Consider the following 20,882-nt stretch of genomic DNA (forward strand, 5'->3'; position numbering starts at 1 on the left):
AGTTTTTTTTTTGACCTTTTTTTACTACTAAAACACAATATTTGAAGGAAAAAACATTGTCTGTCCGAAATAGACTATTACTACTGATACTAGAATCACACTTATTCTAACCAACTGTTTAGTCTGACTAATATTGACCTTGACTACTGAACCAAATGCAAATTCTATTCGAAATTCTTTGTCTCACTCTGCTTTTCCTCTCCTACTGAAATCTGAAGTTCAACAATTCCACAACTTCCACCTGACGTAAAAATGATCTATACTACTGATAAAAAGAATTCCACAAGTCTGACAGTAATTAACTTTCGCAGCTGTGACTAAAATATGACCTTTCTCTAAAAGGAGAATACCAAATTCCTTCATGTAATTAAATTATTAATTATTATTATTAATTAATTATTATAGGTTATAATTATTTTTATTTTATAATTAATTCACAATTGTAATGACAAACAGAAATCATTAGAATTTTTTTTCACTTCTTTTCATTAAAAGACTAAAATTTTGTTAAATATTATGTTTTGTTAAATTGAAATTATGCAGATTTTTGTTCTTTACTTCTAAACAAAATTAGAAAATTGTTAAATAACTGTGATTAAGAAATAGAAAATTTATTTATTTTGCATTATTTTTCTTTATGAATCACAATTTTTTTAAGAAAATTATTAGGGTAGAGTGGGGTAAAAAAGCCACATTTTTACTTTTGATGATGTAAAATCTGTATTTAAAATTTTTTTCTCAAATTTCCAATTGTTATTGAAAGTTTAGTTACTAAGCTTGAAAATTCTTGACGAAAATATTTTTTATCTCATGAAAGGACTAAGTTATAAGAGTTTTACGAAAGCACTGTAAGTGGCTTTTTTGCACCACCTGGTGGGGTGAAAAAGCCACCCTACGATTTTAGCAAAACATGTTATCAATTCAGGTATTTTTATAGTTGTCCTTTATTTATATGACAAATAGTCTTATTTGAAAAATATTTTAATAATTATGAAAGAGTTTTTAGCAAGCAAAATTGAAAATTATATTAAGTTTACCTGTTTTCGATTTGCACTGCCAATTTTTTGTACCTTTTTTAGAAGTTCTCATTAAGTTTCACCACAGATAACATATTTCGTTGCAACCGTTTATTCATTGTTTATTTTTTAAATGCACTTTGAACTACTTTTTCGTCGTGTTTAATTTATTTTATTAAATAAACACGAGAAATTTTGTAAAATAAGAAGGTTAGTTTAAATAGAAAACAAGTGAATTTCACAAAATATTCAATGGATTTTTTGCCCTGGCTTTTTTACACCCAAGACCAGTTATTAAAAAAAGCAAAAATAAATTGTTAATTCAGTTCAATTTCCAAAAATTAACATTGTATACGTTTTCAGTATACTTTTCTCCTTATGTACAAACATTTACTTTTATTATTCGCTCACTTAATCAGATTGTAATATGTTTAAAAAGTTTACCAAAATGTTTTCAAAAAAGCAACAAAAAATTAAAATTACAATAAAAACAATATTAATCTAGGTACAACATTCAAATTAGATTCAAAAGTTGCGTATTACCTAATAGTATTTATATTCTAAACAGCTGATAAATCGGTTTAATAGTTTTTAAATAAAACTCAAATGGCTTTTTTACACCATGGCTTTTTTACCCCACTCTACCCTATTTTCTTTTAGAAAAAGAAGAAAAATATTTGTACAATTTCTATTTTTAATCTTATTTTTGAAACAGGATTTTCCACAGGAACTAAGACATTAAAAAATTTCAAATTCAAACCTCTTGTAAATTAACAACTTATAAAAGTATTGTTATAAAATATTTTGTTAATATTTATGAAAATAATTGAACTTTGAAGAAGAATTTTGTTATGTGTAAAGATAATTGGGATTTTTATGAGAATTTTTTTCAAACTTTGAACATAGTTGAATTTTAATTTTTTTTTGAAAAAAAAATAGTTGTAAAAGAAAATTTATTTTTACTTTTTTTATATTTAAATATTAACATTATTTTTATTCAATATTATTTTCTAAAAATACGTAATTTTCTTTAAAAAAATTCCATATTTGATTCATTAAAAAATCGGTCAAGAATTGACCCAGTTATAAGAGAATGAAATAAATTCAATGTCAAATTCAAAGTGGTTGTTCTACAATTTTAAATATTTTGAAAATTCTTATATATTCTCTTATATTAAACTATTATTTTCCCAAGTTTCGTCAAATTTTAAGAACCATTTGCAGATTGTGATATTTTTGACGTGGAGTCACCCAATTTTCAAAAATTTTATCTTCAATTTAAAAAATGATTATAAATAAACGATTTCTTTGTCTTAAATCTTTTTTCCAAGTTTACTTTGTATAAGAAAGCAATAAATAAAATTCAACAAAATGGTAGAATTTTTGCATCAGTGTAAGTGGAATATATTTGAAAAAAAATTTTGTATTAAAATGTAAGCAATTTCAGCGCTGCTAGAAATATATATATAGTACAGCACAGTAAAGTTGGAATAAAAAGTTTGTAACCCTTATACCATCGTGGCGTCAATGGACTGCTGATTTCACTTGCATACAAAATGTATGGGAGACAGAGAACATGGAAAGGACTAAACGAGGGTGCTTCAAAAGTGAGGGGGAAAAAGAAACGAGGACAGTGGCTTTTCCGTCATTCATAATAGCTCTTTCAGCTTAAAACTGCAGACGATTTCTGGTTTTGAGAATATTACCAGACTGCAGATTCAGCCATTTCATCTATGATATACACACAAGAGCAATTTACGTTATACACCTATATACGAATGTCTTTTTCTTTCTCTCTCTCTCTTACTATTTTTCCCTCTCTATCTCTCTCTCTCTTTTTCTATCCCTCTCTCTTTCTCTCTCTCGTATATATTTACTTGCCGGTACAAATGTAACTTGAATAAAACATGGCGCGTGACACGATACTTTTTCGCGTGCTTCGCATACCTACGGGGACAGTACCTGACGTAGCAAAGAATGATGAAGTGAACCTTCTGCTGTATAAAAAGCTTCTGAATATCCCACACTTCAAAACTTCCAAATTTCCCCAATTTCTCCTCTTTTTTGAGCAATAAAAACAAAAAAGACAAAAAAAAAAAAACCTCTAATTTCCATTTCTCTATTTCTATTCCTTTTTCTATTCCTACCTTCCTGCAAATCTACCTTCCAAACTAAATGATAATATTACTTGTAAAAAAAAGTACTCCATATATTTAATTATATAGCGAAAAAGAAAGATAAAAGAGGGCAAAAAAAGGAAACACCGAGAAAACTGTTCTATTGTTCACAATTTATGACATCCGGACAATACTTTGCTTCTGGGTTCTCGTTTGAAAATGAAAGCTGTCAGACAGTGGCATCTGGTATAAAATCACACTGGTGATGCATCTCTACGTGGTCAGAATATACACACGTTAGGTTAGGTCGTTTAGCTATATGCAGAGATTGTCGACCTCAGAGAAAAATCTGCCTCGAGAAATTTTAACAGAACGCAATAATCTGTTATCTTTTTATCAATTCTCTTTCGGATCATATAAAACGAATTACCATACGGTACGTGTATATTTACTAGCTAACGTATCTTTCTTCGATAGGGATGATATTGAGATTTTGTAAATTTTCAAATTTATAATTACATACTGAAAAAAAATTTATTTCATTCAAATAACCGATTATTTGACTATTTTCTCAATTAAATAATTAATTGAATCAAATAATATTTATCGGAGTCAATTAAATGGTATTTACTTCAAATACTGATAGTTGATTCAAGCTTGAATCAACTATCAGTATATTTACTATAGTAAATATTTAATTGATAATAGTCAATTAATTTAGAATAATTTTAAATTTAATTTCAATTAAATTTACACTATCTACAATAAAATTTGTATAAATACTACTTTTTTAGTGCTACAAAGAATTTTTTATTTTCTAAAATGTATTAATTAACATTTCTTGGTTAGCTATTTATTTTTGAAATTAAAAAAATTTTTTTCCTCAGTGTAGTAGAATTTTTTAAAAATTAAACCTCAAAGGAGAAAAGTTAATTAATTTTCTAGAAATATCAAAAAAATGCTTGACTTTTCTTTGTTTTATTAAAATTAATATAATTTCTAAAATAATTTACATGTTTTAATTCAAAGAATTCTCTTTTCAAAGAATAGAAGTTGAAAACAGCATGCAGTAATCAACACCGAGTTAATTTTTCAAAATTTTATTTTGGTTTTAAACAAAAAGAATAGCTTTAAAATTTAATTTTTAAAATTAAATAGGTGCCAGTTTATGTTCTTTGACTTATTTTAAATTTAATTTTCAGTGCAATTTAAATATCTAATAATTAGTATAATGTTATATTTCTCATGAAAAATATGCTTTTTTTGTCTGATTAAGACTAAACCTCTAGTTTACTACTAAATCCAAAATCAAAAAGACTTAAGTAATTCAATGTCTGACTGAACCTCTAGTTTACTACTGAAAACAAAACCAGAGAGACTTAACAAATCCGAAGTCTGACTATAACTTTTTCTACTACTCACAAAATTGAACTGTCTGATTAAAACACTAGTTTACTACTGAAAACAGAATCAAAAGGAGTTAAAAAATTCAATGTCTGGCTAAACCTCTAGTTTACTACTAAAAACAAAATTAGAAATACTTAAAGAAAGTCTATGGCTGACTACAATTTATTTTTACCACTTAAAAAAATATGTAATATATGTAAAAGAACTGTCTGACTAAAACTCTAGTTTACTACTGAAAACAGTATAAGAAAAAAAAGTCAATGGCTGACTACAATTTTTCTGTACTACTAAAAAAAATATGTAATATATGTAAAAGAACTGTCTGACTAAACATCTAGTTTACTACTGAAAACAGTATTAGGTTTTAAAAATCCAATGAGTACTTCTAGCGACTAAAAATAATTAATTCAAAGTCGAGTGATGGTATCAAAAATTAATTGACTAAAAAAATTTTTATAATGAATTCGTATTCCTGATTTTCGGACAGGACACAAAAATTCCATTTTACTTTTAATCAATCATCTATATTTATAAAATACGTATGCTATATAGAAATATTTTCTAACTGTAATCCGATCGGAAAATAAACTTCCAACAGACATTTTGCGTTTACCTGCGAACACAATATTAAAATTGGAGAAAAATTGCACGAAATCTGAGAAGAATACATAGCATATACTTTTTGTCAGTCAATTAACCAAAAAAAGAAAATTCAACTCCTCTCTTCTTTTGATCCTTTCCCAGTGTCTATTAATTTTCAATTTATTCCAATAGATTTCTTTCGAAAAATTTCAACTAAAATAAAAATCAAAAATTTCTTTTTTACAAAAAAAAGTCAAAAAGACGCTAAATTTAAAAAAGCCAAAAACACGCTAAATTTGTTTCAGAAATTAATATACATATACATCTACTATTGATGATACCGAAAAGCTATTTTAATACATCAAAGATGTAGACGTTATGTCAGTAATTAAAGTGATGTCGAAAGGAACTTTTCTTCTATTGAATCAAAGCCAGTAATATGAAAGCAAGCAAAAGTTGTGAATACCAACTTCTTGTTATATTTAATTGAATCCTTCGCTCAAGAGAAATTTTCAGGATCTCATTAAATATCAGGTGCATCCTTTATGAATGCATTATTATTTTCTGATATATTTTAATAATCAAATATTTACGATTCTTTAGCATTGTTACTTGAAATCTTATGATTAGGGGAATGTAGTCAAGGTTGGTCTACTGTCTAGGTAGGCCATCGCGATTTTTTGGACAAGTTCACTAGCGCCACCTACACGCATGCTTGTCGAAGCTTATCTTAGTGTAACCTAACTTTTTGTTCAATTACATTTTCGGAGGATCGAAAATTGTGTTTTCTGTGACGTCGGTACAAAAAAAGCTCAAAAAAAGTTTTGTGCATAATGTGAAAAACCATTAATAAAAGATAAAAAACAAATTGAATCGTCAAGGCAAGTATGCAGAAAATTTGTGGGACTCATGGTTGAAAGAAAAACAAAGTAAAAAATCGAATCCCGAAACGTATTTCTTTATGGTTACAACAATTCGGTAATGTTACTTACTGTCAAGGTCGGCCACTATGTGTTTAAAATGCGCAAAGTTGAGGACGAGCTACTTCATTTGCAAAAACTGCAATTCTGTATAACTCATAATATAATTGATCATCTTATTAATATTTTTATTTAATTTTATTAATATTTTAGTGCAGAATTTTTTTTTATTTATATTTATTTTTTTATATTGTTTATTGTTATTATTTTGTTATTTTATTAAGTTACAAACTGTAAACAATAAAGAATCAATATTCCGTAACTCCAAACATGTTATTTTATTTTTTAACGATTAATGCCCTTTGAATTTTAAACATGGCCGACCTTGACTGTAATGGCCAACCTCGACTACAAATTTTTTTTTTTTTAAATCTTTATAACTTTTTCATTTTAAAACCAATCAATTTACTTTGTACAGAAAAGATGTTCCTATTAAACAGGACTTTCCAACCATATACTTCAATTGTCCAAATTCATTTTTAAAAAAAAGTTATAAACAAAAGTCAAAAAGGTGGCCGACCTAGACTATGTTCCCCTACACTAAACATTTCAATAAGTACAATTTTCCTTATTTAAATTTTACTTCTTTTTATATAAGTAAATTTTTCGTTTCCTTCAATTTTACTTCTTTCAATAAGTACATTTTTTATTTATTAATTTTCTGCTATCTATTTTATTCTAAATCAAACTAACTAAACAAAATAGTAACATTTTATTAAATAGTGAATATTCCTAATAATGTAAATTAGTGGCTGAATTTTTACTATAATTTGGATTCAGAGAGAAAAATTATTTTTAATAGAAAAACATTTTAATAACAGATTTTATAATTTAAAAAAAAGTAAAATTTATTTAAAATAAGTAAAACAGATGAATAAGTACAACCACAATTCGAAATTGATTTTTGACCAACTTGTGGAAATATTTTCTTCCAGTAATTATTTCACAACGAAATGTCAAATTACATACAAAAATTGAAAAAAAGAATATTGGCCCTCTAGAATCCAATTAGTGTGAAGTGGAACTTGTCACTCGAATTTGTGATGTCTGGCGTCGATATCATCTCTCGATTATACTTTACAAAATAAAGATTCATCCCAGAGAGAGAGAAAGAGAGATATACAAATTTTATCAACAAATCAATGACATAAACTCGTGAAATTGATCTTTGAAGAACTTTTTAATTATTCGAAAGCTAAATCCCACTTTATAGAATATTTAAATACAAAAATCGGAAAATGATAACAGCCTTTATGAATTTATATTTCTGCTTTCAAATTGAAGGATGGATTACAAATTGATTTTGGTATGAAGCTCTTTATTTAAAAAGATTCCTCTCTATAATTGTGATAAAAAAAAATTGCGGCAAAATAACCTTTTTTTTCTTTATGGAAAAATATAACGTAGCAAAAAAAAATACTAAAAAATAAAAAAATACTAAAAAATAAAAAAATACTAAAAAATAAATAAAAAATACAACTAAAAATAGAACTAAAAATACAATAAAAAAATACAACTAAAAATACAACTGAAAACACAAGAAAAAACACAATAAAAAATTAAACTAAAAGTACAACTAGAGATACAACAAAAAATACAATAAAAATACAATTAGAAATACAATAAAAAATACAACGAAAAATATAGTAAAAAATACAACTAAAAATACAATAAAAATGACCTTTCGGGAAATGCAGCAACAAAAAATAAATTACGATGAAATACGACAAAAAATACACTGCCGGAAAGTAGGAAAAAAACGAAAAATGAACAAATAGAGTTATAGGTGGAAATTATTTTTTTTCGTATGACTAAAAACTATTACTGGTTATAATTGAGTAATAAAGATATGCATAATACCGTGACTTTAAGGTAATCGTAATTTATGCTAAGTACGTATAATTTAGACGATACATAACGCCCAGTCGCCATAGATTCGAGGTAATTGCAAACTGCCTCGAACAGCCTAGAAAGTTTTGTCCCATTGGGAGAGACGAGCCGTTTAACGTAACAAGACTCTGGTTAAAGTTTCCAACAGAAAAGGGTAAAATACACGAGAGCAAAAGGATATTGCATTACTATGATATTTGCAGAATGTAAAAGGCAATATTTCAATAGAAACATATATATATATATAAAAATTGCATTTCACTCAAATGGAATATTAAATTTAATTTATCGAAAAATTATTATTTTTCCCGACAAATTAATTCTACCATTAAATATAATATTGAATTTCGTATTTTTAGTACAGAATCAGACCTCGGATCAATGCATTAACAACGTATGTGATTGTTTAATCTCCATGTTAATTTTGACGAACATTTTTTTCTTAATGTACTTGAATAAATTGTGGTAATATTTTGTAAGAAAGACTAAAATTTAAAATATAAGAAAAAGGACAGTGTTGTGTAAAAGTTTTAATATTTTTAAAATTAATTATTAGAAGAAGTTTAAAGTTTTCGTAAATGAAAAAATCTAAAAATATTAAATGGTCTTTTTCACGGTGTATGTTAAAATAAATAAAGAAATAAAAAAGAATAAATACTGATAATATGGAATAAAAATAGAAAAAAAAATAAAATAATTATAAAATACAATTATTTAATAACAATCGAGTAATTACCAAAAATAATATCTTTAATTTGAATTCGTGAAAATGTTTACTAATTAGAATTAGTGACTAACTTGTTGCCTTTGAATTAGTAAATTTAACCAATAAACAGTAATTTCTACTAATTTATTGGAAAAATTTACTAAATCAAATAAGTTAGTAGAAATTACTGTTCATTAGTAAAATTTACTAATTCGCAGGCAAAAAGTCAGTCACTAATTTAAATTAGTGAACATTTTTACTAATTCAAATTTACAGAGCATATTTTAGAATTATTCAGAAAAAAATAACTCAATTTATTTAATATTTTAAGGGAAAAAAAGCCGAAAACAAAAGGTGCAAAAAAATTCGCATTAGTCGATTAAGGATACCTAAAGAACCTTACCTAAAGAATTTCATTAAAATTTTTGAAAATAATTTTATTCTTCAAATGAATATAATTAAAAACGTATAGAAAATAATACTTAAATTCTAATAAATAAATTATAGAAAAGATTATTAAAATAATTAAATTTCTTTGATAAATTTTAATAACATTTTTAAGAATAATAACTTTTTTCAAGAAATTCCATTAAAATTGTATTAAAAATAATTGAAATTCAGCATTGAGTTTTATTATTTTTGAAAATAATTTAATTTCTGCAATTATTTGTAATTGCTTCAAAATTCAATTTGTTTTAGTGTTTTTACTTAAAATTCTTCTATAAATCCATTACTTTTAATAATTAATTAAATATATATTAAAAAATTTTTAATTTAAATTTAAATTTTATTTAGAATTTACAATTTTCATAGGTAGATAAACTTCAAAAGAATTTGATTTGAAATTTTGTAAAATTTCAATTTTAAATGAATATAATTAGAAACATAAAAAAACTTAGAATTAAAAATTTTGCAAAAGATTTTTGCTATTTTTGATATTTCTTCCTAATATTGCAATAAAAAAACACGTTTTTTTTTTAATGAAATTTTGAAGAATTTTAGTTGCAAATGTTGAAAATAATTGAACTTGCTAAATTTTTAATTGAAATGTTTTAAGAAGAAGAAATTCAATTATTTTTGAAGAAATAAGTTACAATACTTTTAAAAAACTATAATTCTTAGAATTTTCTTATCAGAATCTTCTTAAATTCACAAAATTTAAAAAAAAATTTGATTTTTTGTGAATATTAATAATTAAATTTTTTGAAAAATATGTCATTTCCAAAATTTTTAATTAAAATTCTTTAAAAAATTGAGTAGTTGTTTGAGTTGCCTGGAAATTCTTTAAAAAAATTCAATAATTTTAAAAAAATTATATTACAATATAATATATACTTACTATAAAAAAATGATTCTTATATGTTTTTATCACAATTTTTTAAAAATCATAGGTATAATTTTTCAAAAATCAATTATTGTTAATATTTTTAATTACCGAAATTTACAGAAACCTGCTTTATTTTGAAAAACATTTTCGAAATTAATTAATAATTTCTAAATTATTAAAGAACTCAGAGAAATCCACCGTTTATAAATTCCTATCGATGAGTGATAAATTCTTTCTTAAATTGAATGTAATTTAATTGAATTTTAGTTTAAAAAATTATTTTTAATTCTAAGTTTTTTTATGTTTCTAATTAAATTCATTTAAAATTGAAATTTTACAAAGTTTTAAAATCAAAATCTTTTGAAGTTCAGCTACCTATGAAAATTATTGTAAACGCAATTCTTTTAAAATTGAATTCATTTTGAAATATTTAAGTGAAATTAAATTTCAAGAATAAACACAATAACTTTAGAAAACAATCTGGAAGGTTTAGAAAATTCCCTGACATTTCCAGGTTTTCTGGAAATATTGTTTTCTCAGTGTAAAGGAAGAAAGTCCAAAAATTCACACTAATCCGAAGCATGTAGATAAAAAAAAACACGAAACTGTTATTCACCTTCTGTTATATAAATTAAAAAGAAAAACGTCCCTTACAGTGAATCTCGAAAGGGAGTCATGCAACTTTTGGACGGGCCTAATCTTGTGACAGGAATCGTATACCCCGGGCACACAATAGCGTGCACTGTGTTCTAAAACGTGAAATGCTCTCTTGGGGTTTAGAAATGTGTGGTTGCTGATGGCGAATGGTAGTGCGGCAACCGAGAAGTTGTTGGTTAAGTTCAAGACAAGTAAGTTCGCGCCACATAAACTAAGGGTGAAAGATGCTCACCATCCCTTGTATAAAAGCAGCGTAAGGTTGCGTGTCTCATATGTTTCCCTTTCCTTAATTAAAGCTCGGTTAACTGACGAATATATTGCCAACACATACACACATTCACTCACACACACAACTTTTGTCCAGGCATTTAATAAATTAGAAAAGATTTTACGCTAAAAATATTTCCCTCCATAAACATTTAAGTTGTTGGAACAAGGTGAAAAGTTGCTTCAAGTAAAGCATACCCATTTATATTCACCGAATGCAACAAAAAGCTGTTTCGAAAGCATAATCACTGCAATTTCTCTCGACCTCCTTATTTGTTCTGTTAAATGGAAAAGAAAACTAGTAAGAAAAAAAAAATTTTTTTCTCTTACCTTAAGAAGATATAAAAGAAAAATTGCCTCCTATGACAAAAAAACGGAATATTTCTGTCTCAAAACATCTGCGACAAATGTTTTACAAAAAAAACATGAAAAACCCAAAAAGGGGATTAAAATAAATTTCTTCTAATAATTATTTCAACAAACATTGAGACGATTGAGAGAAAAAAACATTTGTAGGATAGTGTTGGTCTTTCGCTTCCCAACACTCCATCTAACGAGGACATTAAACGACTGTAAAATCGTCTCCCTTAATTTCCACGAAAATTTACAACCTTCCGTATATAGAGATACAGACACGAGAGAGAGAGAAAAAAAAGGAAATTCCAATCCTTTTTAGCCAATGTAATTATGATAATCACAGACACTAAATTCTACATTATTTACAATCGTGTAATTAAGCTTTTACTATGACTTTATTATTATAATAATAATAATAATAATGATAATAATAATTTGCACAACGATATTAATCTAAACTAGAAGTGAATTAAATGAAAAATGTCCAGATAACAATTATTATCAGAGGCAAGAAAAATGAATGAATCAAGAAAATGAATATTAATGAAGAAAACAGTTTGATGTTTTACAAATTATTCTAATGAGCCGCATTATCTAGAGCTGAATAATATCTCAACAAACTGAATGAAAGAGAACGAAATGAAAAGTCATAACACTTCTGACAAAAGCTAATTAAAAACACCCTCATTAATTTCTTCTATGTTGATAACAAAAAACAACACGATAATAAAAGGACAATAATGCAATACTGAATTAATAATTACTATTTCTAATTACAAACTTCAAAATAAAATCTCCTCAACTTATTTAATTCATAAATGTAAATAATAATAATTTCTTTAAATAGTAAATTATGTATCTAATTATTGAATTATTCATCTAATTAATTAATTGGTTAATATATTGTTTATCTAATTAATGCACTAATAATTTTACCGATTTTATCCAATAAGTTTATTTAATAATAAATTAATTATTTTATTCAATTTTTTTATTTAATAAATAAATTATTTACGTCATTAATAAATTGTTTATTTGACACGCTTTTGCTCTTTTCAAATTCCCTGACTTTTCCAGGTTTTTCAGGTTAAAAAACGGAATTTTTCTAAAATTTTCATCTAAAATTCTTCTTCAGATCATTTTTTTAAAAATTATTTTTGAAAAAGTTCTTTGAGAATTTTCCAATTCTTTTGATTACAATTTTATTTTATTAAATTTCGATTATTCTGACATTCCTCAATTAAATAGATTAGAAATTAAAAACTTTAAATAATTCAAAAAAAATTTCCATTAAATTTTTTGAAAAAAATTAATTCTATAAAATTTTTAATTAAAAGTATAAAAAGTTGAAATTTTCAAAGATTTTTAATTTCAAAAACCATTTAAAAATTCAATTATTTCTAAAAAAAATACACGCAATAATGCTTTCAATATTCAATTATAATCTAAAATTTTAACTAAAATTCATTTTTAAATCAATATTTATTAGAAAATTCTACGAGAATAAAATTATTTAACTACAAAAATAAATATTTTATTAAATAATTAAATGTTTCTTAAAATTGAATTTTCATACAGAATTTTATCAACAAAAGTTTAAAATAATTTAATTCTCTTGAGTAATTTTAATTTCTAATAAAATTTTTAAGAATAATTTCATTTTTCGAGAAATTTGATGAAAATTGTATTAAAAATAATTGAAATTCTGCCAAGAATTTTATTAGAATTTTTGAAAATAATTGAATTAAAAAGAGGAATTTTCTTTTTTTATAAAGATAATTGAAATTTTGACAAGAATTTTTGTAAATTTTTTAACATAATTGGATTTTTGTAACATAATTGGATACTTTTGTGAAATAATTGAATTCTTGAGATGAATTTTATTAAAATTTCATTGTAAATAATTGAATTATTTTTGTGAAATTTTATCGAAATAGTAGACATTGAAAATAATTGAATTTCGCCAAATTTTTGAAATTAATTAAATTTCTACGAAGAATTTTAACAAAAATTATTTTGAAAAAAATTTTATTGTTACAAAGAATTTCATTATTTATGAAAATAATTCAATTTTTTGAAGAAATTTAATTAAAAATGTATTGAAAATAATACTTAAATTGTAATAAATTAATTGTAGCAAATTTTTTTTAAATAATTGAATGTATTTGCTGAATTTTAATAAAATTTTAAAACATAATAACATTTTTCGAGGAATTCCATTAAAATTGTATTAAAAATTAAAAATAATTGAAAGTCTGTGATGAGTTGTAATTTATGTGTTTATGAAAATAATTGAATCCCTGTGAAAAATGTTATTATTTATAAAAATCATTGAATAATAATTTATAAAAAAATAATTTGTAAATAAATATTAAATTAGAAACCAACTTACCAATTTAAAAATTGTTTATCTAACTAATAAATTATTTATCTCATTAATTAATTTGTTTACCTAGTTAATGCATTTTTTATGTTTTTAACAAATTGCTTATCTAATTAACAAATTATTTATCTGAGTAGTTAATTATTTATGTTGTTAATGAATTTTTTATCTAATCAATAAATAATTAATTTAAATAAAAAATTAGTTTTCCAATTTAAGTATTAATTGTTTTATCCAAATTGTGTATCTAATTAATAAATTAATAGATTAATTATTTTATCCAACAAATTTATCAAAATCAAAATTAATAAATTTTTAATACAAATTTTAAATTGTTCATCTAATAAATAGATTATTTTTCCAGCTAATAAATTGGTGATCTTATTAATAAAGTATTTATATAACTATTAAATATTTTTCTAAATTTCTGATTAGAAAACTGATTTTAAGACCTCAAATTGTCTAATTTTCAATTTCAGTCCAAAAATAAGTTGAATTTAAGAAGGAATATGTTTTGAGCTGTAAGAACGTTAAGACTTTGTTTTACAGTGAATAAATAAATATGTTGTGAATTGTTTTTCAATTTGAAATTTATCACTAATCAGTTATTAATTACATTGATTTAAATCCCAATTGAATTTCATAATTGTTTAATAATTATATCATTGTTGTGATTAAATTTCCTCCCACCCCTATCAAAACTTGTTCATTAAAACTCTAAAAGTTGATGTAACTTTAAGAAATTCAATATGTACTTTGATGTCAAACGTAACAGTCGTTAAGTTCACTTGGCTTTCGTAGGTCTACAATCAAAATCAACCTATCCGATAATTAAACCTGGATCTAATTGGATTAGAACTGGTTCGAAGCCACTCAACGCGCAAAATTATCTTCAGATTCCTACAACCTATCTTCGGTCTTACTCGCGATAGTAGCTTACCTCAGTTTAAGTAAACTTTATTAATTCTTCATTATGATTCTTTTTTCTCCAAAGCAATTTGACACATATTAAAAATATCGCAAATTTGTAAAAAAAAAATTATCTTGATCACTAATAAATTATCAAAATATTAATTTTTCACTCCTCTACAGAGTTATTAATTTTTTACACTTCTTTAAATTTATTAATTTTTTACGCCTCTTCAAATATATTAATTATTTATCAATAGCGATGATAATTTCAACTCCAAAAAAATGACAGGCGTATGTAAAAAGAAAATATTTCCGCGATATATTTTCTTTTTGTTTGCAGTGCAAAATTTTTTTGTGCCATTTTTTTTGGTGCTTTTGATAAACGACCACAAATATAAATCAAAAATATAAGAGCAATTTGTAATAAATTATATAGAACTTTTTTTTTATTCACTCACCCTTGCCGTGCAACTGTTGTCGATTTGTATCAGCACGAAGATTCTCTGCAGTGTGAACCAATTCGTCTAATTGCGGCTTTTTTTGTTCCAACTCTCGAAGCACAGTCTGTAAAAAAAATGTTAAATTCACATTATTAAATGAAAAACTTAAATTTAATCAATTAAATTAGATATCATTCTTTGAATTAGTAAAAATGTGTATTAATTTGACTTTTTGTTTTTGAATTACTTAATTTTATGAATAGACAGTAATTTCGACTAATTTATTGTTAAAATTTACTAATTCAAAACACAAAAATCAGTCACTATCACTAATTCAAATTAATAAATATTTTTACTAATTCAAATTTAGAAAAAAAAATTAATTTACAAATCAAATAAATTAAATATCAAATTAAAATAAAAATCAAATAAATTCAATATCAAATTAAGTAATAAATTCAAAAACTAAATTAAAAAGCAAATAAATTAACTAAAAAATGAAATAAAAAAAGTACTATATTCTTTCTATATCAGATCATAAAGTATTGATAATTATCTGTCATATTAATCATAGTCAGAGTGTTTAAAAATTTAAAAAAAAACACGCAAGAAGTTGACATTATCGAGTATCTGATTAAAAATTTAAAACACTTTGTCCAATGAAAAATGCAGATATTTAAAATTTTTAATTTTCACTTCTGCGATATGAAGGATTTAATATTTCAGATTTGTAATATTTCTTACAATACATTTTCATTTCTTGTATAGAATACTTGAACAATTTTAAATAATTTAAAAAATTAATTTTTTAAATTTGAAAAAAAATGAAAAAAAGAGAGCAAAAAATGTTGAAAGTAAAAAATAGAGTAAAATTTTCATTTCCTTGAAATGAAATTTATGCTCTCAACATAAAGGTGTTTATGTGATATTGCGTGGTTGCCGACTATGATGACTGTGTCGATTGCCAGTTCCAGGTATATTTACATACCAACCACCAAGATCAAAAGTTCTCGTTACATAATTTTTTAACGTTTCAACTTTTTTTCTTTTGAAAAATTCTCTCTGTTAAAAAAAACTCAATTTTTGTATAATTACAGAAATTAACAATTATTTTCTATGTAACTAATTATTTGAGTATTATTTGAATGTATTATTAAATTAAACTCTAAATTCGAAATAGGAAGAAAAATGTTTACTAATTTGACAGAGTTACTGACTTTTTAATTTTGAATTAGTAAATTTTACTAATAAATTAGTAGAAATTACTATTAATTCACAAAATTTACTAATTAGGCAAAAAATAATTTCCTAATTCAAATTAGTAAACATTTTTACTATTTTTACTAACTTTACTATAATTTTACTACTAAACATTACTAGTATTGAAATTTAGAGAGGATTTAAAAAATTAACAGTAGGGGAACATAGTCTAGGTCGGCCACCTTTTTGACTTTTGTTTATAACTTTTTTTTAAAAATGAATTTGGACAATTGAAGTATATGGTTGGAAAGTCCTGTTTAATAGGAACATTTTTTCTGTACAAAGTAAATTGACAGGTTTAAAAATGAAAAAGTTATAAAGATTTAAAAAAAAAAAAATTTGTAGTCCAGGTTGGCTATTACAGTCAAGGTCGGCCATGTTTAAAATTCAAAGGGCATTAATCGTTAAAAAATAAAATAACATGTTTGGAGTTACGGAAAATTGATTCATTATTGTTTACAGTTTGTAACTTAATGAAATAACAAAATAATAACAATAAACAATATAAAAAAATAAATATAAATAAAAAAAAGTTTTGCACTAAAATATTAATAAAATTAAATAAAAATATTAATAAGATGATCAATTATATTATGAGTTATACAGAATTGCAGTTTTTGCAAATGAAGTAGCTCGTCCTCAACTTTGCGCATTTTAAACACATAGTGGCCGACCTTGACAGTAAGTAACATTACCGAATTGTTGTAACCATAAAGAAATACGTTTCGGGATTCGATTTTTTACTTTGTTTTTCTTTCAACCATGAGTCCCACAAATTTTCTGCATACTTGCCTTGACGATTCAATTTGTTTTTTATCTTTTATTAATGGTTTTTCACATGATGCACAAAACTTTTTTTCAGCTTTTTTTGTACCGACGTCACAGAAAACACAATTTTCGATTTTCCGAAAATGTAATTGAACAAAAAGTTAGGTTTCACTAAGACAAGCTTCGACAAAAATGCGCGTAGGTGGCGCTAGTGAACTTGACAAAAAAACGCGAGTGGCCTACCTAGACAGTAGGCCAACCTTGACTACATTCCCCTATATAAATATCGACTATAATATTTTCTTTTAAATGAATATCGAACGCTAATTTTTACGCGATAGTTCGTATTACGAAATTATAGGCGCAGATCTATGGAAAATCAGTAATCAACGCTAAACGAGGGAAACGAGCTAAAATCGCTGTCGATAACAAGAAAGAATTTCAAGAGCATTAAGAAATTCAGTGCAACAATCATACACTTTTAAATTTTTCTTTCTTTCTAATAAATATTTTAGTAATAATAATAAATAAATATTTTATTAACTATCGAAATTATTAAAATTAAAAATTTTTCGCCTTTAAAAGTTTGAAGTAAAATAATAAATTCCAAACAAAAAATTAATTAGAGTAAATAATTTTCCCTTTGAATATTACAAGTAAAATAATACTAGAAATTAATTTTAAAAAATTTAAACAATTTAAAATCTCCTCTAATGATATATAAAATAAAAATTTCTCATTTTCATGATATAGGAATGTTAAACAAAAAAGATAAGAAAAAAAAAATTATTTACTAATTATGAATAAATGAAGTCACACATAATTTAAAAGTTTTAATGTAACAGAATGCTTTTTATCCTTGCTCACAATATGAAATAAAAAAGAATTTGTTTTCCAATGGAAAAATATTATTTACCGAAAAAAGCTTTTAACTGAAAAATTTAATATATTTTAACAGTGAAATATTTCCTCTCTCCTGAACAGGAAACTTTGAACAATAATTAACAATTAATCGATATTCGAATAAAAACAGATAATATCAAGCGTATTGTTTAAATATTTTACAAACATAAAAAATCTGTGAGGATGGAAATATTAAAACTATTTAAAATTTTTTTTCACTTCTTTTTTTCCTTTTTTTATTTAAAACTGTTTTTTATTAATTTACCCTTATTTACCACTTGTCTAATTTAATTTTTTTAATTTTAATTTTTCGATTTTTTAATTTTAATTACATTTAAAATTTAATTAGAAATTTAAATTTCAGTTGCATTTAATTTAATTCGATTTATTTTGATTCAATATAAATTTATATATTTTTTTTATTATCAAATAAAAAATATATAAATAAATATAAATTTTAGTTCAATTCATAATCCCTTCATCTCTTTCCCAAGAAATTAAAACAAAATTCTCGACTTTTATGCCATTTAAAAAAAATTATTACCTTACTAAGTAAAAGTATGAAACCGAGTTATGGTGGAAGCAAACAAAAATGTCATTTGATTGTAGTTACCAAGAAAAAAAAGAGTTGGGAAATAAAAAAAAATGTGGTTTATGGCACGAAGTTTTAATGCTTTCTTTTGTGTTTATATAGTGTGGTTAAAAGAGATAGGATATTTTTTTAAAATAGATAAATAAACGGGAAAATACAAGGAAAAAAATTTTGCTCTTTCTGGTAATATTTTTATTTTTTGTTTTTAAAAGCAGCGACACAAAAACAAATGTTTTCTAATTCTGAAAATCTTGTTTATTCACTTGCATATATATTTATTAAAAAAAAAAAAAGAAAAGAAAAGCGAGTGAATTTTTATTTACTTACGTTGAAACGCAATTGCAACGTTCCCGAGTACATATGTGTCACTGAAGAGCAACTCTCATTCGAATCCATTTTTAGGAAAATTGCACTTTTTTATATATAACAATAACAATAAAGAATAATCCTATTATACACACTTTTAGAATATTTCACATATTTTTCCACTTTTCATTTGAATTTTTTGTATTTTCATTTCTGTTTATTTATATTTTCATTTTCTACTTAATAAAAAAATGCATTTCAGCAAATAAAGCAGGAAAATTTTTTTAAAAATTGAAGTAATTTAAGCAAAATTAAATAAATTCTATAATATTAAATAGACATTTTTTCTGTACCTATATTTTGAAATAAATAAATGAATAAAAAAAAATAAAAACTGATAAAAGCAAATAAAAGTAATACCTAATCACAATAAAATAATTATAAAATACTAATAAATAGTAATTTCCACTAATTTATTTATTTCTACTACTTCTTTTTTATTTAGCAGAAGTATATTCTTTATTTATTTTTTATTTCTATTCGCTATTTATTCATTTTATATTTTAATTTTTATTTATTTGTTATTCGAATTTTAACTTATTTTCTAATTTAATTTTTATTTACTCTCTCTCAAAATTTGAATTAGTAAAATTTACTAATTCAAAAGCAAAAAGTCTGTCTCCAATTTTAAATTAGTAAATTTTGCTAATAAATTTTTAGAAATTACTCTTTATTAGTAAAATTTACTAATTCGAAAGCAAAAATTCAGTCGCTAAGTTAAACTAGTAAATATTTTTACTAATTCATAGAATACATAATAAATACAGAAAATTGAAGAAATTAAAGTAAAGGAATTAGTAAATTAAAATAAAGACAAAAAAGAACAAGTGATTTTTCTTTGTAAAAGGAAAATTTGACAATTTAGAGACTAAATTTTTTTTATGAAATTGCAAACAAAGAACAATGATACATAGAGAAAGCAGAATCAAAGTTTTTTAAACGGATTTTAAAATCAAAACACAAATATAACGAAATGTAACAGACTTTAGCAAATAGAGAACATGTAAATGGAAAATTGTAACATTGCAGTAAGCTAATAATGTTTTTGTTCACGTGTCAATTAAATTACATATTGCTGCCATACATACGGGTTTTGCTCTATGCACCCGTATCAACTGATCCAATTTATGTTACGTCTGCCGATTACAGTGTGAATTTCGTTATAATTACATGCGCACAACATTTTCTCATATAATTACGAATAAAATTAATTTATACATATATACACACACTAATTGAAAATTTAAATTACCCGAAATTACCATAATGAGCAAAATTAAAAATTCAACTTAAAATTAAAAATATCCTTAAAAAGCAAAAATTGAAAACAAAATTTCTTAACGCTATTAAAATAAATAACTAAAAAATAAATATATGAATAATAAATAAATAAAACAATAAAAATGAATAGAAAAAAAACTAATAAATAAATCGATAAATTAATAATAAATAAATATTAAATATATCAATAATAAATAAATAATAAATAAATGGATAAAAAATAAATAAATACTAATTATTATTATTTTCAGCATCAAATGACATTTTTCAATGAAAAAACATTGCATCGACAATATTGAATAATTTTTTAGTTATTAGACACACGCATGACAATAAAAATGGTTCAACATACACTATTTGATAAACGGGACGAGCAAGCGCATATTATATTTGTTTTTCTCCTAACAAATCTGGATTTGGTGCACGATTGACAGAACAGATTTTTACCGACCTCCAACTATTAACAACCTTGCTGCCAGGGAAAGTGGGAATTTCTACTTTTATAGCAGATTTAAAAGTATTAAAGGACGAAAAAATAAATGACCAGGTGCACGCTGTACATATATATACGTACTGCCAGTAATTTCACAGGTTTCGTTCAAATAAAATATGCACTGGGTTAGAAAAATTTTTTTCTTTTAAAATAGACTATATAAAAGTGAGAGAGAGAG

At 23.9% G+C, this 20,882-nt stretch overlaps 1 protein-coding gene across 8 annotated transcripts in view; it reads right to left on the minus strand.

Annotated features, from left to right (window-relative positions):
* Positions 1-20,882, minus strand: part of LOC122499558 (dystrophin, isoforms A/C/F/G/H-like) — a 557,697-nt gene that overhangs the window by 392,954 nt on the left and 143,861 nt on the right. For all 8 annotated transcript variants that reach the window (XM_043607986.1, XM_043607985.1, XM_043607988.1 and 5 more), the window contains one exon: positions 15,060-15,165. In XM_043607986.1, coding sequence (XP_043463921.1) covers positions 15,060-15,165 — 106 coding nt within the window. The remainder of the gene's footprint in view (positions 1-15,059; positions 15,166-20,882) is intronic.

This window comes from Leptopilina heterotoma, unplaced genomic scaffold, assembly GCF_015476425.1.
Source record: "Leptopilina heterotoma isolate Lh14 unplaced genomic scaffold, ASM1547642v1 Lhet_169, whole genome shotgun sequence".
Classification (NCBI taxonomy): domain Eukaryota; kingdom Metazoa; phylum Arthropoda; class Insecta; order Hymenoptera; family Figitidae; genus Leptopilina; species Leptopilina heterotoma.